This window comes from Aristolochia californica, unplaced genomic scaffold, assembly GCF_029961685.1.
Source record: "Aristolochia californica isolate CCGP_79_NKW_82.1479 unplaced genomic scaffold, dmAriCali1.0.hap1 SCAF_14, whole genome shotgun sequence".
Lineage (NCBI taxonomy): Eukaryota > Viridiplantae > Streptophyta > Magnoliopsida > Piperales > Aristolochiaceae > Aristolochia > Aristolochia californica.
Genome location: NW_027181815.1, coordinates 6479781 through 6504923, shown reverse-complemented (window position 1 = coordinate 6504923; position 25143 = coordinate 6479781). Strand labels below are relative to the sequence as shown.

Sequence of the window (25143 nt, the reverse complement as noted above, 5' to 3'; positions counted from 1 at the left end):
AATTCCTCCCTTTTATTTTCTGCTGGAATGAACGATACATTCTCCAACTCATACTGGTGCTTAAAAGTTGTCACAGCTCAGATTATTGAAAGAAAAAAGGTCAATTTGCCCGTTAAACGAAACAACGGGTTTACAAGGATGGTAATCGGATAGAGGTCAAAGTTAAATGATTCGGGTTTTTTTAGGGTAGGAAATTGGGTTGAGTTCGATTTTTGGTAAATCCGTCCCGGACCTGAGGGGTGCCCACCCTTAATCGTACCCCTTTCTGAGTTCAAATGGCAGTAAATTTGATGGAGAGGAACCAGTGGGCAGCATACAGGAAAAGCTCCCTGGGCCTCGAATCTGTCTGACCCTCATTAGCTGTGGCGTCTGAGAGCATCCCATCCAGAAACCGAGTAAAAAGACGCTGGAACCCTGGACAGGGTCAAGAATTCCCACGAAAGGACTTCCAGCATGAAGACCTGTTTGAAGCGAGGAGGACAAAGGACAGTTTCCGAATGAGGAATATTCTAACACAAATGGCCCAAGTAAATGGCAAATATTAAACCTTTGGATCACTTTTAAGATCATCTTTGGTCATCAATTAGCCGTCCCATACTTGGATTCTTCCATGATATCAGGGTGTCAGCGATTTGGAAGCAAAAGGCAGGAAGCTACATATCTACAGACTTGTCGTCCCTAGATTCATAAAATACATCTTATTTTCTGAGGAAAATCTTGGCCTGCCTATTAAAAACTCGAAGGCATGGCATTATCGTACCTTGAAGATTCTCTCGTTGGGTTGCTTCGGCCACTACATCCACCGTGGGAAGTGGGAACAGTAAAGCCATTATGATTTATGGATGGGTGGCTTGCATTGCATGCGAAACAGCGAGTGGAACTCCGATAAGGTCTTTCTTCGGGGGCCTTGTATGAACTTGAACGTCTTTTTCTACTTTTTCTCGTTGAATTGTTCATGGGCATTTATCGACTCTTGAACAAAATTCAGCAATTGAGCAACTACGTCTTTTCAATCCCTCTAGTGAACACCCAGAATTTAGTGATCCATATCAACTTGGTTCAGCTCCAGGAAAGCATCACAGCTTTGCCTGCTGCGGCATTCTTCTCCACACTTTTTCTCCCTAATTCGAATTGTATCTTCAAGTTAGGCCAACTCAACTCCAGAACACTGGAAGTAAAATTCAACAACTGAATCATCGTGAAGAGGTAAAAACAGCGCTTTGAGAGGGTCATCACTGAGAGAGCTACAGATTGTACCAGACAAACTCATCTACAGAAACACATGATTAGAAATATGCAGTTGAAAACATCTAATCTTTCTTCAAAAGACCGGCTTGTTCATAGTATTTCACAGAATCAACCAGGGTCTCCTCCAGCGGCCTGTACTTCCATCCTAAACTCTTCAGCTTCTCAGAGCTCAGACAAATATCATCGCCACCATTGATAAATCTGCCAAACAGAAAAGTATGTAGATCTAAGGTGGTTTAAAAATCGTGAAAATTAAATCTTCAGAAGTGTGAGAAACTTACTTTTGAGGATAATTATACTGTGGAAACATGCTTTGTAACTTTTCAACTAAATCATGTGCCCGTATTGCATGGGGGCCACATATGTATCTCCCAGATGCATCTGATCTTTCATAGATAAGAAGAAGAGCTTCAGTTACATCTCGGACATCAACTATTCTCCGGATTTTGTTTTCCATTGTCTCATATGCACCTGTTCACTAATCAGATTATCAGAATCATAACATGACTCGGAAACAGGTCTAGCAGCAGCTAACCATGAGTACCAAACAGAAGACCAACAGGCAGCAAGAAGATCACCATATAAACTTTTGTCACCATCCTTTCTACTCCTATGGCACAGCAGAACAACCATCTATTAAACCAGACATTAAATGACTTTGGCTCCAGGGCCTAAATTATTTCTTTGATTCTAAATGAACTCTGTCAAAAAAGGCACTGATTTTTCACTGATTGAAACAAAGCTATAATCAAGTTTCTGCTGCATGCAAAAAGTGATACAAAATATGCTGCATTACAAAAATTGTAATGTATGTCAGTATTTCCATCAATAACCTCATCATGCTTGGCTAGGCCAAAGTCTGTCTAAATCATCAATTACGAGTAAAGCACCTGTCAGTATCTTGAATAAAACCAGGCTGCTTGCATTCATGGTTGGTTGCAACATGGGCCCAAGAATAAGAGTTGGGAAGACAGTCACAACGTCAAGTCTGTTCTTCTGTCCATACTCCAAAGCTTCACTTTCTGCTGCTGTTTTTGCAAGGCAATACCAGTTCTAGCAGCACACAAATGGAGTGTTCAGCTTAATATTTTCCAAAGCTTATAGACAAGACTTAGCCATTTACAGAACTGTCCATGGTAAACAATGACATTCCACACCAATATAAAAAGCACGGTATCTACTTGATATCTACATTCAATGAGAGGAGTTCATCCTTATGACATAAACTAATCCAGATTATAAACAGACTCTCTAACCATCCACTTGCATCAGAGAAACTAACCTCCAAACAGGGTCCAAATTTGTCTATAGATTGTAAACAGAATCTTGAACCATCTACTCGCATAAAAGAAACTAACCTCCAAACAGGGTCGAAATTTGTCAATTGATCAACACTTTTCACAACAAAGCATGATAAGCAAAATTACATTTTTGTTAATAGAAATCCACCAGTGAAGAGTTTGTAACCACAATTTTTTTTGTTAATAGTCGGTTAGAACAATTATCTCAAGCAGCAAGATTGTGGATACCCCAGTTGTTCTGCAGTACTTTGTCTGACCAGCAAGTCTCATCCATGATTTTATCCTTTGGCCAATTTGGTGTCATAGCAACAGCAAAGGCAGAAGAAACAACAATAACCTGTCTCACTTTCGCCTCAGTTGATGCCTTAAGTACATTGAGGGTACCAGTCACAGCAGGCTCAATTAAGTCAATCTGCAAGAAATGATCAGTCAAGATCTTTCCAAAGACAACTAAAAGAACCTTAAAATGTTTCAAATTTTCGAAACAAACACATAGATCAATCCGTTATTTTAGCAACAACATGGTAGAAAAGAATTATATTATCAACTTAATGCATAGAGTTAAGCCAAAATGGCCTAAAATATGTGATATGAACATGCCTCTGGATTGAGCACACTACCCGGAGGGTATGGACTCGCAACATGGAAGACTCCATCACATCCTGCAATAGCCGCACAAAGAGAGACATAATCCAGCAAATCTGCCTTAAAGAGTTGGAGATTTTCAGGGGCATGATCCAATTTCTTCAAATGAGCATTCTTTTCACTACCTGAAATAAAAATACGGCCTTACCAACTCAGACAATGAAACCCAATAGAACAGAATTTTGGTTTATACTAAAACTAAACATACGGAGAAAAAGACTAATTAAGAAATTTAACCAGACTTGCCGTCATAAGAGCAGCTCTAATGCAAAAAGAGCAGATTAGTTTGTAGTTTTTGCTATCCATGCTCAGTGGGCATGATGAACGAGTCACTTTTTATTTAGAGCAGAGTTCAGCCTTCTTGGTATCTCCCTTCACTTCTTCTATGGTATCTGCTCCCAATCCACAACTGAATTCCCTCTCACTGTGTTTACAGGGGCTGGGCCATCATATCCGCAATGGTGGCTTTGAATTTTAAAAAATAAGTTTCTCACAGACCCTAGTAGTCACCCTTTTCCGATGACGAAGGACTCTTCCACGAGTCATAACCTCAATAACCTCAATAACTCAATAATTTCTTACAGATCTCCCCTTCCAACTTATCACAGGTTTTTATTGTTTGCGGCTACTGCAATTTTTTCCTCACATGATGGGAATAACATTTACCGAGATATAAAGGTGACAAGCATTTAATATCATTTCAGAAGGGATATGGAAACATAAGAGAAATTCGTACAATAACTGATCACAGATTGGCCTAACAAGTCAAAAAAATCTACTGAGAAGTACTGAAAAACAAACCAGAGACGCAATCGATACTACAGTAAGGTTTTAAGTTAAAGAGAATGAGAAGCATAAGGTTCAGAAGATTATACATGCTATAAGGTCCTGAAAACACCTCAAAACTCACTATGCGCCCAAAAAATTGAATCATCAGATAAATAAAAAAAAAAACGAAAATCATGTATAAAGCCATAACAAGAACAGAAAGGACAGCTTACTGGGGTCTCTAACGGTTCCATGTACGAAGTAACCCTCTAGAGAGAAGAAGCTTCACCACCCACGAACCGAGATAGCCACCGGCACCAGTAACACACACTCTCCCTATCGTTTCCATTTCGATCGCCGTGGAGACTTAGATACAAATGAGTACTCCGCAGTCCGCACCGAAGATGGAGACAGCACCCACTTCACTGTTTTGGGCGGCACACTGCAGCAGTGACCGGATTGTTGTTACGTGAGCCATTTGTTCCCGCCTGTGAGTTCGGATCACTCCAACCGCATGGTCCAGAAATGACCCATGCTCCTAGACAGGGATGGCAGAATCGCGATTCTATGGGGTAGATTGTAATTCGAAGCAATCCATTATGTTTACAACTCGGATCAATGTTGAAGCTAAACTAATTATAAGTTCAGGTCCATTGGGCGACCCATGTCTTAAGATTAAGTTTAGCTCAACGAGTTGTTCTTAAGATTGCTCCAAGATCTTCAGTTCACACATCATAGCTTGAGGACAAATGTTACTATCTTTTTTAAAGACTTTTTTAAAGACTCGGATCAAGATTTTTTTTTTTTAAATGTTAAATCCTATTTTTACTTTTGAATACAATAGTAGGTTACTATCTATCTTTAGAGACTTACAACTTCCAAATCAAAGCTTAGACGGTTGACATATTTAAATTTATGGGCAAAAGGAGTTGAGTCCTTTCACTATGTTCGACTCCTTTTAGGGTTTAGTTCTTCATTCCTCCTCACTCCTTTTCAAAGGCATTGGCTCCTTTGATATGGTCAACTTCCTTTTTATTTCAAACCTTGTTGTTTCTAGTGGTCAACTCCTTTCTCACTCAATATATTGGCTCCTTTCATTTTACACCATAATTATTGATTTCTCTTATTAATGTGCCTTGCCCTATCATTGACTCCTTTAGGCTGTCACACTTCAAAACTTTATATTTTCCACTAAAGTGGTTGACTCCTAGCTATATAATCAACTCTTTTTGCCATTTTTATACACTACTTGCATCTTTTTATATTTTTACTCCTAGCTAGTCATTCTAAGGTTTGATTAAACAGTCTTCAATAGAGATTTTTTTCTACTCTCCAGTTAGATGAGCTTGCCTTGCTTTCATACTGAGTATTTGTAAGGATTGTTTAGATAGTTTCTCATACGATTGCTTTCAAAGAGTTTTCTCTCTCTTATTCAATAGAAGGGTGCTACTAAGTTGTTCGGATGGTATGCTTTCTGGCACGTCCTGCTAACTTTGCTTTTTATGAGCCGTTTAGGTGGTCCTTTACCAGTTGAACGAATATGCTGCCAAAGTTTTGTTAGGGTTTTTTGAAGCTACATGACATACTTAATGCACATCAATAACAACCTAAGTATTTGTTATTGTCAAAACTATCCCAATAAAGATATTGAACCAACATATTTGCTTTGTTCTATCAGAATTTTATTGGAAATCTCTTGAATTTATAGTCTATTAGAACTTTTCCTTGGTCATTAATGGCAATGACAAATAGAAAAAATATGACCCTTTTACTTGAACACTTACCATCTAGAATAAATATGATGGCAGGTGATCTTTGGGAAGTTTGGAAAACAAAGGGTCTGAAATTGAAGAGATGCACACTAGATGAATACGTTCCTTCATGTGCACAAGTTCCTTTTATGGGTGGGAAATTCAATAATGATAAAATAGTTTGCCATTGCCATTGAGCGTTTTGGTTACATAAAATTAGTGGAAAAGACAAGCTTTTCTATGTGGATACATGCTATCCTAAAACCCACCTCATTCTCTTAAATTCCTTAAAGTGCATTTGGATTACGATTGTACCAACCTTTGTTATCATTATCATGTAAGGAACTATATCATAGAAGAGCAAAGGGTGCCTAAAATTCAGTTTGTATCCATGAAAAGAACAATATGTAGTAGACCTGACGGCTAACGATGCCCAAATTAGAAATATTTTTATGGTCACCCGAGCTTTTAGTTCATAGATGACCACAGTGAAAGACCATTGATTTGATCGTTAAGTGACGTTCATCGAGCAGAATTTCCAGGAAGAGAGTTTATTCTTCAGATCACGTACGTAGGCTCGCTCAAGAAGATGGCGGAGGGGGACAATGGGTCGCCAGTCCACCCTGCAACTCAAGTCCAACCAGAACTCCTGCTTGGAGTTTGGGAATGATGCGTGCTTCTCTTTGTCCAAAATGGTGGTGGTGTGATTCCACGATATTAATCGTAAAAAGTATACAGAGTCCATAACTACAGCAAGGAATTATCTTAGTCAATCCAAAGCAGCTACCCTTACAACAAGAGTGCAGTGCATTCGACCAAAGAAACCAGCCCGTCTGTTCTCTTCTTCCAAATAAGCCAACTTTACTGTGTCCTTTCGTCTCCGCCTGCTCTTCACCATGAATTCTTTACATATTTCAGGTGACTTTCCGTTACAGGGTTACGTAAACCTTCATCATTATGGAGTCTGTAAGTCTTCAAGCCATGGATTTGGACAATATGCAGTTTAATATTTCTACACGCAAATCATACTAAAATCCTGATCAATAATCACATCTGTTTATTTTATGCAAAGAAGACGGGAAGCAACCGAGGTTTTTCTTTTCCATCAATGTCTTAAATGTACACTCGCAGCAGCCAATGCTTGAACACCACTTTTGTCTCTCTCGACGCTTATCTTTTTGGGCGACTTGAAATCTTAGCGTCTTTCTGGCGACTGTCACTCAATTTCAAAGAACGATATTGAATTTGTCGCTCGAGCAGAGGAGTTTTTCCAGGAAATGAGTTGTTTATAGATTTGATTCGAAGCTCTTTTACGGAGAAACACGTTCGTTTGAATTCATCTGATTTATATTCTTTTCCGGATAAGAAAAAATCCGACTCTTCTCATTAAAGATTCAGAAACGGGTCTGGGAGAATACGTTTCGTCACTTGATCAGTTCAACATAGCTGACAAATTCTATTAAGACTTCATCCATATGACATCCATTCCACCATTGCTGCTTGCATGCGTGCTTCAAAAACATTCCTCTTCTCCCAACCAACTACTGTTACTGCTCCCCCTGCACTCATTCCCTTCATCCATGGCGGCCAAAGACACCGGGAATCTTTTAATTTTCCTCGTCAAATCAAGACCATGCGGTTAGTCCCCGCCGAAGGAGCGCTGTACTTTCGTGCTCTCTGAGGGTGGTTCTTCAGTGCGGCATTGATTCAAACGCTCGTGCTTCTTACTCCAGTGTCCAGACTAAGACAAAATTGAAAATTCTGTACTGGAAAAAATGACGAACCATCAGAGGGCAGTCAAGACGGGTCCAATTATAAAATCTAACGTGGGACCCTCAGCGGCTTTTATTCAAACGCTCGTGGTTTTTATCCAATCAGGTTAGATCATATTCAACTGTAACTTCGACCAAAGTGGGATGCCATATTAATAATTATTATATATATTTTTTTATTTTAATCGAACGGTTGAGATAGCCGTTAATCATGATGGGATAACCTGTTTCGTACCAAATGATAATATGTGTTACATTCACGCACGTAATTCCTCATACGTTACGTGGTTTATGAACTCCTTGTTTTTAGTATTTATGTATAATTTTTAATGCTTATTTATTATTTATTGAATTTCAGTAAAAATAATTAGTGTAACTAAGCAGATAATAATAATATTTAAAATTTACATTACTTTAATTATAATCAAATTATTAAAACATATTATAAATCCTGACAAAAAACTATAAATCATCTAAACGTTTATCTAATTAAAACTTATTTATTAAATAATAATAAAAATAATTAAATAAAATTACTCAAATATCTGATAAGAAATTCCTGGTTGGGATGAGTACTTTTTGTTATACTCAGAAAATCCTGTGTCCCTGCCCGAGTCTGCGTTTGAAGTGTCGAAGTGGGACCCTTGGTCGTCTCGCAATGAGCTGTCACTGAGCACTTGGTGGGACCATCGTATCCAGCGCATTGCAGCAGCCTAACAAAACAAGACGAGTTTCTTACCTTTGAATAACTCGTCGACAAGGATTCAAAAGGTGAATTTTGCCCATTAATTGAAGGATGACGGTCCACGTCCCTTCACGGCCCACCCCTCTTCATCGTTTCCAAGTCCGACGCATTGCACGTGATTTCCGCCACGTTGCTGCTTACGCGTATTCACCTCTCGTTCGTTGTTCGACATGTGTCCCTCGTTCAGGATGGAAGATCATGCCGTTAGTTTCCGAAAAAGCCCCTGTCTTTGACTTGACGTCCGCATAATAGAGGTGGGCCCGGGCGATTTAATGCAAACCCAGATTCATAGGTTCACCGGAAAAAAAGGTCACACTGGTAGTGCACGAATTAGAGGGGTGCGATTCTTGGATTACGCGTGTGAAATCCGATGGAACGGGCGAGTGAGGGAGCGCATGCACCATGGGTCCATACCCATATGCGTTCATTTACGAAGTCCTGCATTTTCCTCCTGCCCTTTTCCTTTCTAAGAACAATCCTCCTCTGCCCTCCCCCTCCTGTCTCGTCTTTTTCATCTTTACTCTTTCCTGTTTTTTTTTTTCGTTGGGATACCTTGGTTCTCTATAAATACCTCTCTTTCTCCCTGATTCGAGAAGAAGAGCGAGAGCGCGCGGGAGAGAGGAACAGAACAGACTTTGCAGTGTTTTGTCCCCTCTTGAATTCCCGATGGACGTTCGACGGAGATTCCCCAAATCCTCCTCCGGCAAGGAAGCTGTCGCCAAAGGGGTTGATCATTCGCTCCCGCCGGCGCAGGCTTCCGATGCCTTCCTCCTCCCGCTTCATTTGACTAACAAGGTTTTCTTCGCGCTCTTCTTCGCCTCCGCTTACTATCTCATGGGCCGCTGGAGGGAGAAGATCCGTACCTCCACCCCTCTTCATGTGCTCAATTCGTGGGAGATTCTGGCTATCTTTTCCCTCCTTGCTTCTATTATCTACCTTCTCGGCTTCTTCGGGATCGATTTCGTTCAGTCGTTCATTTCCCGTCCGGACGAATTCATCAGCCACTCGGTGGGTCCTCCCGTCGTCGACACCCCTCCCCCGCCTCCTCCCCCTCAGATCACCGGCGAGGATGCCGAGATTGTCGCTTCTGTCGTTTCCGGAGATGTTCCTTCATATGCGCTCGAATCCCGTCTTGGTGACTGCCATCGTGCTGCATCTATTCGACGAAAGGCTCTTCAGATCACCACCGAACGCTCCCTCGACGGTCTGCCTCTTGATGGGTTCGATTACGCTTCTATTCTTGGACAGTGCTGCGAGATGCCCGTTGGGTATGTTCAGATTCCCGTCGGAATTGCAGGTCCCCTCTTGCTCGACGGCAGGGAGTTTTCCGTGCCAATGGCGACTACCGAAGGATGTCTTGTGGCAAGCACTAACAGGGGATGCAAGGCAATGTATATGTGTGGTGGGGCCACGAGCGTGCTGATGAGAGACGGGATGACTCGGGCCCCTGTGGTGAGGTTTGATACAGTCAAGAGGGCGGCAGAGCTGAAGTTTTTCTTGGAGGATCCCATTAATTTGGAGACATTGGCTTTGGTCTTTAACAGGTTGGTAGAATTTCCTTTTCAACACAAATGCTGAATCCTTTGCCTTATAAGGGAGCTTTTGGTTTACCTGGTATGAATCTAGAAAATGTTTTCATTAGGGTAATTAGTTTAGATTTCTTACTTAAACTGGAATTTCAGAAGTTTTAACCACTAGATGGGGGGATTATTGATCTTACCTTTTTAATTTTTTTTCTTCTTTTTTACGGTAATCGCCTAATCGATGTATAGTTGGTCGGCTTTTTATTATGTCTTCGACAGGTCTGATGTTGATGCGCTGGTCTAGCATAGTTCATAATAAATATTCCTTGTCGTTTCTTAGTTATTGGGTTTTGTGTTTTTTGTTTCCTTTTTTTTTTTTTTTTTTTTTTTTATACTCTTAAAATACACATTAGGCTTTTCTCCGATTTGGTTTTTATTGTTTTCTTGATTCCTTTAGTTGATTGTCGTTTCTCTTTTGCTGCGTTGCAGATCAAGCAGATTTGCAAGGCTTCAGGGAATCCAATGCTCACTTGCAGGGAAGAATCTATACATGAGATTTAGCTGCAGCACCGGAGATGCTATGGGGATGAACATGGTTTCCAAAGGTGTACAAAATGTTTTGGATTTTCTCCAGGCAGATTTCCCGGACATGGAGATTGTTAGCATCTCAGGTCATTATTTGTTTCCTTTAATAGTTTGCAATTTCATGTCTCCATTGAAATCCATCACTTTTATGAAAGACGTGCCTGTAGTTATGTGTATTCTTCAGTGAATCATCTCTCTGTCTCTCACTTCGACAACTGCAATTTCTTTTTTTCTGTACAGTTTTGAGTCATTTTTTTTAGTCTTTAACTCTCTGAAACTTTTATCTTGTAAAAATTAATTTCATCTGTTTGTGTAATTACATTAGAGGGTTTTCATCGCAACAAAAAACTTCGTTATTTCAATGAGTATCCATTTGTATGCTATTGATTTTTTCATTCACCCCTTAAAGCTTTTTTAATTCTATACTTCGTTTTGTATTTTATGAGAAGATTTGGCTCTTGGTCCCTTCTGAGCTGTCATTATAAAGCTTGCATTTTTTTCTCAATAACATTTTCAGTTTGTTCTTTCCCTCTTCTGCATACCCAACCCTTCCCTCTAGACCAAGTTTTTGTGATCCAGGAAAATCTATTTATCACTTGTTCCTGCCACTTTATGGAACTGTTTGACCGATTAGTCTCTTGAACCGATGCAGGCAACTTCTGTTCGGACAAGAAGCCTGCTGCAGTAAATTGGATTGAAGGGCGTGGCAAATCCGTAGTTTGTGAAGCCATCATCAAGGAGGAGGTGGTGAAGAAGGTGCTGAAGACCTCTGTATCCGCATTGGTGGAGCTCAATATGCTAAAGAATCTTGCTGGATCTGCTGTGGCTGGTTCCTTGGGTGGCTTTAATGCGCATGCTAGCAACATAGTCTCAGCGGTCTTCATCGCCACCGGTCAAGACCCAGCCCAGAATGTGGAGAGTTCTCACTGCATTACTATGTTTGAGCCTGTTAATGATGGAAAGGATCTCCATGTCTCCGTGACTATGCCTTCCATTGAGGTACTAGACTTTTTCTCTCACTTCTTCCGGATCTTTTGCCCCTTCTGTTGATTTGTATAAACTTTGGATGCCCTGTTTCTAAAGATCAACATGTGAGATATAGTTGATTTGTTCTGTTGAAACGGACCAAGTCTCTAGAGCTTTGCAGACATCAACTTTTGATTTCATATGCTGGTGTATTTTTATTCGTCTAGCCATTGTTCTTTGAATATTTCAATCGTTGTTCCTTTTTAACAATTTTAATGATATTACACTTGGGGGAATAGGCAGGACCGGTTTGGATTTTTTGCTGCCATCGTCGTTACCCATGGCTATTATGGGGTTGTTCTTCGTTTTTTCCTCTGTTTTACTCTCGTGGGGGGAAACCTTGTGTCTGCTACTGTGAAGGGGATGTGGTGTCTATTCCTGTCCATCCATTCCTTTATTTATACCCCACTGAAACAAAAATCCAAATGGTATTTGTTAAGAGTAGTGGTGCAATTAGTTAGTATTGGAGGTATGGCAGTTCAAATTCAATGGCTAAAGAAACATTTATTATATTGTTTCAGGTGGGGACAGTTGGTGGCGGGACGCAGCTAGCTTCGCAGTCAGCATGCCTGAATCTACTCGGGGTTAAGGGTGCAAACATGGAATCTCCAGGAGCCAATGCCCAGCTCTTGGCTACAGTAGTTGCGGGTGCCGTCCTGGCTGGAGAGTTATCTTTGATGTCCGCTCTTGCAGCAGGGCAGCTTGTGAGGAGCCACATGAAATACAACAGATCTAGCAAGGACGTATGCACCGCAGCTTGTTGACCGAAAGCTCCATGTGGTAAGGGTGAGGACTTAAGGAAGCTTTACAAATTATGAAAAATTAGAGACAAATAAATTAGAGGAAGAGAAGGGGACCTGGGGAGGCGGGTGGCGTAGTCCAGTCCAGTATTTGTCCGCTAGTACTGGTAAAAAGACAGAGTGGGGTGTAGGAAAGAGACAACTCCTCTCATGTGTTTTTTGTCAGTAGCAGGGGCTCTTCTCTTTCTCGTGTTGTGTTTGGTAGATTGTATGTAGGGTATGGAACCATTCGGCTGGTTCAAGCAACTAGGAAGCTTTCTGTCCCTTCTGTTGGATCTCTGTAAATGACCCAAATGCAGAAGTTTGGTGAACTATTCATTACTTTTTGGTTTTCTGTGGCAATCCGTTTATATTCTATTCATTACCGGAAATAAAGGTTGCAGGATTTGTTAGTCTTGATAACCCTTGAGCGATCACGCGTTGGTGACTGGTCCACTGCTTCTTAAGGAAAGTCGTGGTCCGTGTACTCCAATTAGCCAAGCATAAAAACGTGAATTGAGGGGGATAGTGCAATGAAGGTGAATGAATTATTAATTTAATTAAATATAAAAATAATATACCTAAACATATTTACTTTTATATTTTTATTTTATTTATAAAATACTCTATTTAATTATTTATTATATTATTAATTTAAGAGTAATAATTTACTTTTACAATATCTTAATTATCTTTATTAAATTAGTAATTTAATATAATACTAGCAGTAATAAATAAATAAATAAATAGGTTATTTTATTAATAAAATAAAATAAATTTGATGGATGATAGGGTTCGGCTAACAGGGCATAGACACGATTGTGACGGACAGTGTCATGGATTATGGTTTCTTTGTACCGGACGACGGCAAGGGTAAGTGGGAGTGGATGCAGACATGCAGACATGTTCGTGGGTCTCCGTTGTCGGAGAAAAAAGTAGATTCGTGGTCCGCAGGGAATACCTCGAGGCTCGAAACTTGTTTGCGGTGGGCCGGAACGTCTGTGGTAGACGATGCTGGAAATGAGCAGTTGGCTGTGTCCGGATCCGCAATCTCACCCCAACTGCTCTTTCCGACATTTCCCACTCAAATCCTACTTAACATCCAATTTTTTATTTGTTATTCAAATTTGTACCTAATCCTCTGTCTACACTACGATTTATAAATTTTCACTATAGCAAACTTTCGTTTTATTTATACGATCCAATTTACTTGCTAAAATTGTCCAATCAGATACAAACAGTACTGGATACGTATCAGATTTCAGGATGTGCAAATTTATATCAAATAATGGATATAAATTATAATTGGAACAGCATCTGAGATCCCATGCTAGAAGTGGTTCTTCCGTTAAATTCTGGACAGATTGTTGAGAGTGGGTAATGGACCTCTATCCCTTAAAATACTCAAGGCTGTACTATAACAATCTAAGAGGGCTCAACTGATGGTGAACTCATTATGCAAACTTTAATCACATTCTCATGCATTTCAGATTCAGTAGTGCTAATTGGAATGCCATTCTACTCAAATTTGGAAACCCATACCAGTAACAATCATACTATTCTTTCAGCAAGGCTCTCTTGCCCCTTGGCCTTCTATGGAAAAGCCCTATAGAAATCAGCCTTAGCAGCAGGGTCTTGGCACCTGTGGATAGAAAGAAATAGCAGAACATTTGAAGCTAGAAGCAGTTCGGTTGGTGGGGTTCATATTCACAACACACTATTATGGGCACACAGCCTACATGGCTTTCTTCCTTTCCCAAGCTCCATCATTCGGAAACTTTGGGGAAAAGTTATCCATTTTGGTGACCCTAAACCTGAGGTGTTGGTAGAATGGAAGCCCCTTCCAGCTTCTTGGTTTCAATTATACTTTGATGGATCCTCAAAAGGAAATCTGGGGCCTGTAGGTGTGGGGAGAGTTTTCAGCCTTCTTAGGGACAGCCGTTTGTTGCTCATGAAATGAAGCAGAGTCCTTAACTCTTTTGGAAGGCATCAAGCTTTTTAAGCAACACTTCTGTGGCTCTTTAATCCTAGAGGGTGAATCTGTGCTTGTCATCGGCTGGGGAAGCAAAAACATTCTGTCTCCTTGGGCTTTTAGGATGATCTTTGATGAGATATCAAAGCTATCAGATGAGTGGTGCAGTGCCTGGAGCAAAGAAAACGACCATTAGCACAATGGTCAAGGAAGAAAACGACCATTAGAACATTGTCAACGTTTGAATCAAATTTTGCCTTTGTTTTCCAATTGGAAACAAAGAATATAAAAGATGCCCTCAAAGATGTTCAATGGATTGAAGCAATGCAATACTAATTAAATCAATTTACTAAGAGTTGAAGTGTGGGATATAGTTCTTCCACCCAATATAATAGGCATCGAGTGGGTGTTTAGGAACAAACTTGATGAATTACGTAAAAGATGTGTTAAGCAAGACACAGCGAGTTGTCCAAGAGTACTCTCAAGATGAGAGTATTAATTATGATGAGACATTTGCAGCTATAGCCAAACTGGAAGCTATACGATCCTACTAACGGTTGCATGCTTCAAGGATTTGACTCTACATAAAATGAATGTAAGAACAACATTTTCATATGAGTTCATTGAAGAAGAAAGGTATGTGCCCCAACTCCATGGTTTTGAGGGTCTCTCAAATCCTAATCTCGTGTACAAGTTTAAGAAAGGTTTGTATGGATTAAAGGAAACTCCTGGAGCACAGTTTGATATACTAAGTCAATCCTCTAGTGGAAAAGTAGACACCACATTATTTATAAAAAGTAGGGGAATGTTAGGAATTAAACGCTCTAATTCTAAACTAACGAAAGCAATAATAATAATCGCAGAATAAAGGAAAAACAAGCACAAAAAATAACAAGATTTATACAGGTTTGCCTCAAGGTGAGACTACGTCCTGTCCTCCACTGTTGCAGTAATACACTATAAAGATGAAATAGTTTACACGAGAAATTGCACACACTTACAAGTATTTTCTCTAACCTCTCTCGGGCTACAACTCCAACTCCTTGGTGACGATAAAACGCTAACAACGGCGCCCCTTAATTATAAAGAGAAAATTAGGGCAACAACGATACAAGAATAAAATTTCCAATTTGCCCTCAATGAAATAGCAGTTAATAAATCATGAACCGGGCGGGGGCTCCGCTCCCACACCTTCGAGAGGTGGGCTTCCTCGTATCGACTTAGCATAGGGCATTGAGTAGGCTCCACAACTTAACATTGAACACACATTTTAGTACTTTAAATTTATGTTGATGATATTATGTTTGGTTTGACTAATGAATCATTTATAAAGAATTCTCATATTTGATGAAAAGTGACTTTAAAATGAGCATGATGGGAGAACTATATATCTTTCTAGGACTTCAAATTGAACAAATCAAGCAAGAAATATTCTTTCACAAATTAAATACATTAGATAATTGATAAGTACAACATATCTACAAGAGGAGTGATTCAAAACCCCTTTGCTCCACAATTAAACTTTGTAAGGATGAAACTAGGAAAAGAGTAGACTATACAAAGTATAGGAGGATGATTAGAAGTGATCTAAACAAAGCAAACCTACCATCCAATGTGTCGTTGCTTATGTGTCAAGTTTCAATCTGACCCAAAAGAATCTCATTTAACTATTGTTAAGATCTTTATGATATTTTCTCTTGTATGATATTTAGATTGTAATTTTACTTGTAGTCTTAATGATAGAAAAAGCACATCTTATTTCTTAATTGCTTAGTACTATGGTCCTCTAAGAAACAAAATTGTGTAGCTCGCTCAATTGCTAAGGCTAAATATATTTGTTATACTTATATTACACCTAAGTGTTTTAGATGAAACACTCCACTACTACAATCAAGGGTTTGAATTTAACCTTATCTATTATGACAATATAGGTTATAAATTTATGTTTTAATCTTGTGCATCACAAACAACTAAAAGGATCGAAATTAGGCATCATTTTCTTAATGATTGTGTTAAAAATGGATTGGTTAGAATGAAGCTTATAGAAATAAGTGATCAATTGGCAGATATTTTTACATAGTCTTCTCCTTCCAAAAAATTCTCAAAAAGTAGACGTAAATTAGGACTAATTGATATGGCCTAGGTATGAAAACTCCATGAAGCTAGTTGAATGTAGGGCTTGTTCATATAAACATTACTTTCAAAGAGAGATGAAGGGGAATAATAATCGAATTGACTCCCTATTCGAACAAGTGACATCACCTGAGAGGAAAATGAATTTTCTAGTATATGAATGGACATTGTTCAAACATATATTTCTTTCAAAATACCCCAAGTTCTGAAAACAATTGTCTATGGTCGACCAAAAAGGTCTTAAGCACTTTTTTTAATATTTGAGTTGTTCGAATAGTCATAAGCCTAGGTACAAATAAAGCCTAGGTACAAATAAAAGATCTATTGCAAAATCATTATCCGGAACCAATCAATGTTAAAAATCCCTAGGCTTAAGGCAATCTATCCATGGTGTCCTTAGACCTTCCACCTATATCCAATGACGATGCCAACACCCCGACTTCTAGAATGAGATACGATCAGGCTCCACAAAAAAAAACAGAATTAGACTTAGTAAAAAATTCAAGTGTCAAATTATGCGTTTCAACTAGGAATCACTCATCAACTCAAGTCCAGAGTTTAATCCACATACAAAGAAAATCTGAATAAGCCATTTGATCTCTCCTATTGTGAAAATTTGAATTTTGAAGAAGTTAATCTCAAGGAGATGGTTCAAAGAGAGGTTTCTAAAATGAAATCTAATGGATAGAGGATGATAGTGGATTGGAGGCCCTGGAACCCATTTTAAGGAAAAATAAGTTGGTAATCCTCTATAATCTACCCATTGCATAGTTTGTGATCTCAAGGTAAAATTATTTATCCCCATACATCGAGTAGATTCATTCAAAAGAAAATTTTGCTCAAAGTGTAGAGAGAAGAAAATTACAATTATTATTGCCATTATAAATCATATATGAGGGGCAAATAACAAAGGAAAGAGGAGCTTAGCTAGAGACATACACAAGATTAACCCACCTTCACTTATTTTAACCGATCTAGAATTGTGGAAAAGATACTCTTGCCAATATGCTTCTAGTAGATATTGATGGAGAAATAGCCGTTGTTATTACATAATGTGTTGTAAATGGACAAAATCCACAAGCACAAATAATAAAGTGCTTTTGTATTGACTAATGTTGAAGAGAAGATATAGAAACTTCTTATATGACTCTCACAATAAGAAGTCTTACAAAACTAAAATTATTATGGAAGGAGGTCTCATAAAAGAGTTTTACTTTAAAGGAGTTTTAGTTACGCTAGTCTTCTATTTATGTTGAAATATTTAATTATGTTAGGACTTATCTTTAAGTATTAGAGTTTGGTTGTAATTAGGACAATGGTAGTTTATTTGTAATTGGACTCTACTACTTTCCACTATTATAAATAGAGGTTCATGTACATTGATTACATCAAGTCAATGAAGTATTTTTCTTTTTCATAAATTCAACATGGTATCCGAGCAAGTACTCGTATGAGGGCCTCCACCCAAATTATCCACGTGCCTACACGTGAGAGAGAGTGTTAAAGAATAGTCCCACATGAATTATTGAGTATAAAGATCTTGATTTTATTAGTTGGGAAAAAGGTTTCTTAAGTTAGCTAGTCATTTTGGGATAGGCCTTGGACCAAATTTAACATAGTATCAGAGCAGGTTCTGTGGGTTGACTCAATCAACCCACAGAGATAATGTAATCATTTTTTTATCTATTTTCTCTAGCAGTTTAGGTTCGTATTTATCTTTGCTTTACAGTCCTTATACCCGTTTTCTTTGCATTATCATTTTTATACTGAATTTTTCATATTTTATATTATATATTGACAAAAAAGATATTTGAGTCCAATTTCCAACACAAACGAATTTTGGCAATCAGAGTTTTTTACAAAAATAAATCTATATTTTAATTAGTAGAGGCCAGACTACAAGAGATGTTCGAGTAACAACAAAAAACTTCAATTTTTGAGCTATTTTATGCTATCAAGAACGAAACTTTATATGGAGAATTATATATCAAAAGAAATATCTGTAAATCTATTTTCTTACCTATTCAACCAATTCTTGATCTGAGTTTTTTATATGGAGACATTGATCTTGGAAGAGTTAATGGTTATGCTGGCAAAAGGGGAAAGAGTACTTAGTTCGGCCAAATTACAGAAAATGAAATTTATCAGATTATATATCTCAATAGAAGTATATTTTATGAAGAGAATTTATACTTGGATGAAACATATTTAATTCTATTTTCATAAATAGAAATTCCCATGTCAATTTGAGCTATATTTAAGGATATATTCTCATTGGACGAATCAAAGATTATGTTGGTATCCTAATGCATTGAAAATCCAAATTTAAGCCGATTTATTTGCATCACTTTTTGAGTTGTTGTTATTAATCAACAATATCAAAAAAATATCTCACTTACCGTCTTTTCAGTTACCTTTTTCTTAAAATCCTTTTTCTACTTTCACATACCTCTTTGGGTCAATCTCTTGTGTGTTGCTTCGGTTGGTATACCTTTTTATATATATGGATGATAACAAACAACTTATAGTTTAAGTATGTGTATTAATAAATATTTAATACAGTCATTATACAAAGAAAATATCTCAGCAGTAATATTGTTCGAATAAGGAACTATTCAAATAAGCTCCATTAGTAGAAAATACCAAGTCAAAAAAGTTGTTTCAATAATGGTGCTATATGAACGAGGTCTCAGAGCAAAAAAAACTCAAATAGACAAAGGATATTCTATCATAGGCATCGTCCAAACAAGAATGCAACAGCAGAACTTATGCCAAGAAAGTGATCATTAAAAAATACTAACATTTGGATGATACGAAGAAACAAAAGGATACATTGAGATGATTGGTGTTTGAACAATGCCAAAATTCTAACACCATGGAGTAACAAAGGTGTTGTTGCAGGATGGTTTGTAATAAAGACAAAATTCGAATGTTTTGGAGCAATAGAAGGCAATGTTAAAGGATGATGTTCAACTACTCCTAAACAGAAAGCTCTAGAGAAAACTAGATGTTCAAAGGAGATCAGTATTCGAATAATCTCGCGTACACAAAAAGCTCATGACACTACTTAACTACTGTAATATTTGACCAACAACAGTCTATGTTGTAGAAGAAGATTTCAAGAAATGAATTAGCCTCCATGGATCTTCAAATCTTGTAAGGGAGCTATCACTTTTAGGTTTTTAGCATTATTTCAATCAATCCTAGTTTGAGGATAAAAAGTTATTTTTTATCTGTGTAAAAAATTACTTAAATTACACTTGTGAGTAACTACAATCATTAACTTCAACTATTATGTCAATTCCGTGATTTAAAACCCGGGGTAGAGGTGTTCAGGCAATATTTCAATGGGACTTGCTGCAAGTAAAAGCCATGTCGGACAATTAAGTAAGATACGGATTGACGTTTGGACATTACGTTTTCACCCCCTCACTAATTGGTCACCCTCGTACATGAACCTACTCGTCCCTTCCCCCACCCTCCAACGTGTCATTGCCTGCCGCGACCACTAAAGCTGAATACCCGCGCGATTCCAACCGTGGTCAAAGCCAACATAGCTGACGCGGCTCATGTGGCCCATCAAGACCCAAGCCCAATCACCTTCACGTGACCCGGCCCCACTCTGGTACTTCACGCAATCTCACTTAGATTGCCGCGTCCTTCCGACGTGGAGGCTCCTTTCACGTGAACGCTCCATGCGACGGTCTCACACGTAGCGCGGGCCCCTTCGTCCGGCTACTGTGGGCCTCCAAAAGGGTGGAGTCTTTCCTGTGGAAGCAAAGAATTCAGTGGTTTTTGGTCAGATGTAGACACATACAACTATTACATACGTAACTAAAGGATTAGGTTATATTCGGGCAACTTAAAAGGTCTCAGATCCTGGGATTGTGTTCCATTGAAATTTCGATTGCGAGAAGACGACAATCCGGTCGGTGTTGTCGACATGGGGTCCATGCTGACCCGGCGGTGCACCGGCCACTCTATATCTTATTAAAGTCATGAGCAACTTGCTTAAGCTTTAATTTGATAATTAAGTCATTTTAGTGTCCCTAGGGGCTTTGTCAAAGTCTAAGGAGCATTATCTTTTCGCACCCCTCAGTGGTCCCTTTCCTAAAGTTCCAATTCTACCTTTCAGGTTTGTAAACAATTGATCAACACTTGTTTTTTGTGGAATCTTTTGTGTTTTTTTAACAGAGGCTTGTGCTGTACAGTATGAGGGTTGGAACATGAATGTGGTTAAGGATGTAATAAGTATAAGCATCATGTTCCTGTACCCTTTGGTTTCTTTTTTTCACAAAAATGAACCAGTTCCATTGCCTTAAAGCCACTCCATCCTCTCCAGCCTGTACATAAACTCAAAGTGGGTTCACCTCACATAATTTAATCCTCAGCTCTGTACCTTTTACATTTCAAATCACGGGTTGAAGTCACATAATTAAACTTTGGCTTTCTTCTGCCTTAATTATCTACTAAATCTTGATTAGCTTATGTCAAAATCACTCGTTAAGAACAAGAATGGGTCCCTGGGGGACACATAGAATAAAAGGTGGGGTCTACCGCCGATCTGATCGAATCGGAGGTGGTCGCCCTGTTATGATACAAGATCGTACTTTCATGTTTATGATGCAGACATGCTTAACTAAAGGGGAGAAAGATTATTAACCCAAGAGGCTAAGTTAACCAATTCCACCCCTCTTAACATCTTTCACTTTTGCACTGTTTGTCATGTAGTTTAATATTCATAATGGGGAGGATGCTTTTGCTTAGTCATGTCTGGGGAATGTAGTTTTCATTCATCTTAAAAAAAAACATTAACCTCCAAGAGGGCTAATAATTAACAACAAGATTTGGTGACATGAAATGAGATTCAGTTCATGGATTAGAGAATTTGATTGGCTGTCCAACCAAATTTTCAAGTTAAATACACCTAAAAACTAAATGACATTCTCTCTCTTAATGGTTTAGTTATTTGTTTGTTGGGTTTTTTTTTTTTTTTTTTTTTTTTGGGAGGTTGAAGAAGCTGAGAAGAAGAAAAAACTGGAATAAATCTGTGGCTGTGCATCTCTCAGGACTAATTGGAGTCAACTGCTTAATGATTGAAGAGAAGCATCAAGGAAGCTTATTTTAGACTTTGCTGGGTACGAAAATCTGAACAAATAGACAAAAATATAAAACAATTGGGTTTGGATATTTTGGTTGGGTCGGATTTCTCTGCATACTTTTCCTAAACATCCCTTTACATGGAAAGTTTGCCGGGACTCGCAGCATTAGTTTATGACGGAAATTGTCCATTTATTTATCCCAGAAAAAAAAAAAGAGAGAAATTATGTAAAAGAAAGATGGCACGAGGGAATTTGTTCCATGAAAATAGTTTCGGTGTTAAAGTGAGAGAACAGAGAGAGATAGACAGAGAAGATGGAGAAGTGACGTTCCAGTTTTCTTTCATTGTCATCGTCTTCCCCGGGCTAGACGAATCGCTCGTCTTCTCGGACGTAGAGCGTATAACTCGTAACACTAACAGAACATACATTACGATGTATTATACACACAGAAGAAATTAAAGCAGTCTGTCGGATCACAAACCGATATAACAAGCCTCGCGGTTGAGCGATGAACCATTCAAGAATCACACTCAGAAACCTAAACAGTTTACAGTTGATGGCTTCGTGGATTTTTAAAAGAATCGAAAAACGTAGTATCTTCTGAATATAATACAGTTGTCGGAACTTGTGGGTTTCAGCGGGGAATCACAGAAAACTAGCTACTAATTCGTCCTGCTCTCCTTCTGCAACCAACCTCTTCTTGGGAGGCCAAGGTTCGACAGTGAGCGTTTCTCACACGTGCGGAATGGGCCCCACGTGGTAGGGGGCCGACGGTCTCCCCCGCGTGGGGACATGGGGGAGGTTGTGTTTGATGAGGACAAGGGTGCCGCTGTAAAGTGGCGGAGGTTTTGGGGTGGCCGGCCTCCGCTAGGGCTACACATGCATGAAGCAGGAGAGAGCTCGAAAGGAGGGGCCGAGTACAAAAGAATGAGATAAGGTCGACCAAGTCCCGATGCTCTGACGAGTCTGACAACAGTACGTTGCTTAAATTTGTTTGACTTGTTGACCGCACGTGATGCTGAGCTTCCTCCGGGAGACAACTCCAGCGCGCATGGATATGTCAGTATGGGTCTCTGGTTCACCTTCCCGGTTTCTTCCACCCCTTTCTGGGTGCGGTTTCTGTTCTACGAGTCAAAAGAAAGGAAGCCAAGAATTAATCGAGGCTTGAACTCCACGAACCAAGTTGGGTTGTGTCGAGAAGAGGGTTCGGACCATTCCAGGCATGGAGCACAGGAGCAGAGTCTCATTGGCGGGCCCGGAATTTGCCAGCGAAGGCACCTCATATCAACATTATTTGAAAGTGAAACCCTAGTAGTGGAACCATCGATGCATTATCGATTATCGAATCCCACTGAGGCACTCCTCTCAACCAATCAAACCCATTCTTCAGTATCAGCTTGCAGAGCTTATAATACTACTACACTCGACAGACCGTATGAATATGTATCCAAGTATTCATGCAGGCGTACGGAGTAGGTAGAACGTAGAGGGTAATGACCAGTAATCTGTGCTGCTTGTTTCAGTTACATGTGCGGAATACAGATCCATGTTTGTTTCTTTACTTAACAATTGGATCAATATTTTATTTCTCTTCGCATATGCCAATGCTTTTGTCTATGTAGTTGCTTCAGCCTTTAATCCTCCTGTGCACGCTTTCCACCGTCTGTTACCTTTTTCCTCCTCCTCTCTAACTTCTCTCCCCCCTCCCGTTCAGACACCGATGACTACTGAATTTTTAAACACAAGCACTTTGTGCTTTTCTATACCTTCTGCAGTTTGCACTGATTGCTCATGTCCATCGGCTGTTCTGGTTTGTTCGGTTTCTTTCATTTAGTGTAGATCTCTGTGTAGTTGCCTCCGTTTCTGCAGTATGCGGAGATCTACATGCTAGCCGATGAGTTGCATGGGATTCGGGTTTTAAAAGACTTTTGAGTTTGTTTTGATTCTTTCGTGCTTTTGAGGGATCGAAGGGTTCACGGTTTTGGATCATTTGAGCAACTGTAGTCTTCTGAGGACCCCGGTTCGATTGCTCGATTGATCCTTTTTTGGGAATTGTAATACCGGGTTGCAGAGGCTTCCGGAGGTAGAAGATTAATGAATGTTCACTGTATGCTCAAGATCTAGCTTTTGAACTAGGATGCTTGAGCTTGATTTTGGGTTTTGGTGTCAAAAAGATAAGATCGCTTGGAGGAGGAAAGGTGAAAGAGAATTCAAAGAGGTTTGAGAGAACTTGAGGGAAAGAAGATTCAAGCTGTTCCAAAGAAGGAAGCCTTGTTGTTTTGAGGTTGTATCAGACTCCTACCTCTTATATTTTTTTCTGGGTTTGTTGGGGATTTGAGTCAATAGAATAAAATTTTAATGGTGGAAGATTTATTTTTAGTATAAAGAAAGAGAAATTAAAGAAACCAAGGTCAGAAGCAACACTTATCTTAGTTTTTTTTTTTTTTTTCTCTTTAATTTAGAAAGCTCTTGTTGGAGCCGAAGAGAGATTGTTAAAGAAGAAGATACACAGAAGAAGAAAAAGCTGGCAAGCAAGTGGTGGGAGAGAATAGATGTGGCGATGGCGGGCTTGGAACCAGGTTCAGGTTCTCGCTACGTCCATCAGCTGTTCAGACCAGAACTGCACTTGCAAAGGTCATCGCCTCAGCCACAGCAGCATGAACTGCAACATGCGACCCTGATGAAGGATCACAGTGAATCCCCCGAGAAGGATCAAAAGCCCGATACGGACACGGCAACAACGAGCCCCGGCACAGCTCCGTCAACCGGCCGCCGTCCACGGGGCAGACCGCCTGGCTCTAAGAACAAGCCAAAGCCACCCATCATAATCACTAGAGACAGCCCAAGCTCCCTCCGCACCCACGTGCTGGAAGTTTCAGCCGGGGCCGACATCATGGAGAGTCTATCCACTTATGCGCGGCGAAGGGGCCGGGGAGTGTGTATTCTCAGTGGCGGAGGTACGGTGGCGAATGTTACTCTTCGACAGCCAGGAACCCCGATGGGGAGTGCCGCGACTTTGCCCGGAAGGTTTGAGATTCTGTCTCTTACGGGAACAGTGCTTCCGCCGCCGGCGCCGCCAGGTGCAGGCGGGATGACGATATTTCTCGCAGGCGTGCAGGGGCAAGTGGTGGGAGGAAACGTAGTGGGCTCTCTCATAGCGTCGGGACCTGTCGTCCTGATGGCAGCCTCCTTTGCTAATGCCGTCTTCGAACGGCTGCCTCTGGAGGAAGAGGAGCCCGGGGCCCAGGTGGGTCCCACAGCTTCACAGTCCTCTGGAGTGACGGGCTGTGGTGGTGGGACTGGGCAGCTTGGTGAAGGTGGAAGTGGCTCCGGCAGCGGCCCCGGCGGTGTTTCTTTCTATAATTTGGGTGTAAATGTGCCGAATTACTCGTTTCCAGGAGACGTTTTTGGGTGGGGCAGTAACGCCGCGAGGCCACCCTTTTGATGATACTTGAAAGGATTGTATTGGTATGAGGATTTGATTGGAGAAGATTTATTTTGGAGTTTCGGCTATGATTGACAAAGCAGTGGGGGCAGCAAATAGAAGAAAAAAGAGAAGCTGATTTTAATAGGAAAATTAAAAGAAGAGGAAGAGAAAGAAAGAAGAAATTAAAGCTGAAGATGTTAAAGATCATGAAGTGGGAGAAAGAAGACTGAAGAAGAAGAAGATCAAAGAAGAAGAAGAAGAAGGCAAACATGAACCCAGACGATCTCAAAGGTCAGTGAATTCATGAATCATGTAGAAAATCATCTTCATTCTTTCTCCTTTCCTTTGCTTCTTTTCTTTTTTCTC

General features: G+C 39.7%; 2 protein-coding genes and 1 pseudogene across 2 annotated transcripts; 2 read left to right on the top strand and 1 right to left on the bottom strand.

The window, feature by feature from the left end:
* Positions 1-1154: 1154 nt before the first annotated feature.
* Positions 1155-4311, bottom strand: LOC137950716 (cinnamoyl-CoA reductase 1-like; annotated as a pseudogene).
* A 4480-nt stretch (positions 4312-8791) lies between these two features.
* LOC137949596 (3-hydroxy-3-methylglutaryl coenzyme A reductase 1-like) lies at positions 8792-12485 on the top strand. Its single transcript, XM_068795684.1, has 4 exons — positions 8792-9774; positions 10243-10424; positions 10991-11337; positions 11886-12485. Exons 1-4 carry the CDS (start codon positions 8897-8899, stop codon positions 12126-12128), a joined length of 1650 nt encoding a protein of 549 aa, XP_068651785.1. The 5' UTR covers positions 8792-8896; the 3' UTR covers positions 12129-12485.
* Positions 12486-23910: 11425 nt separating this feature from the next.
* Positions 23911-24795, top strand: LOC137949597 (AT-hook motif nuclear-localized protein 25-like). The gene has a single exon (XM_068795685.1). The coding sequence runs from the start codon at positions 23911-23913 to the stop codon at positions 24793-24795; it is 885 nt and encodes a 294-aa protein (XP_068651786.1).
* Positions 24796-25143: the final 348 nt, after the last annotated feature.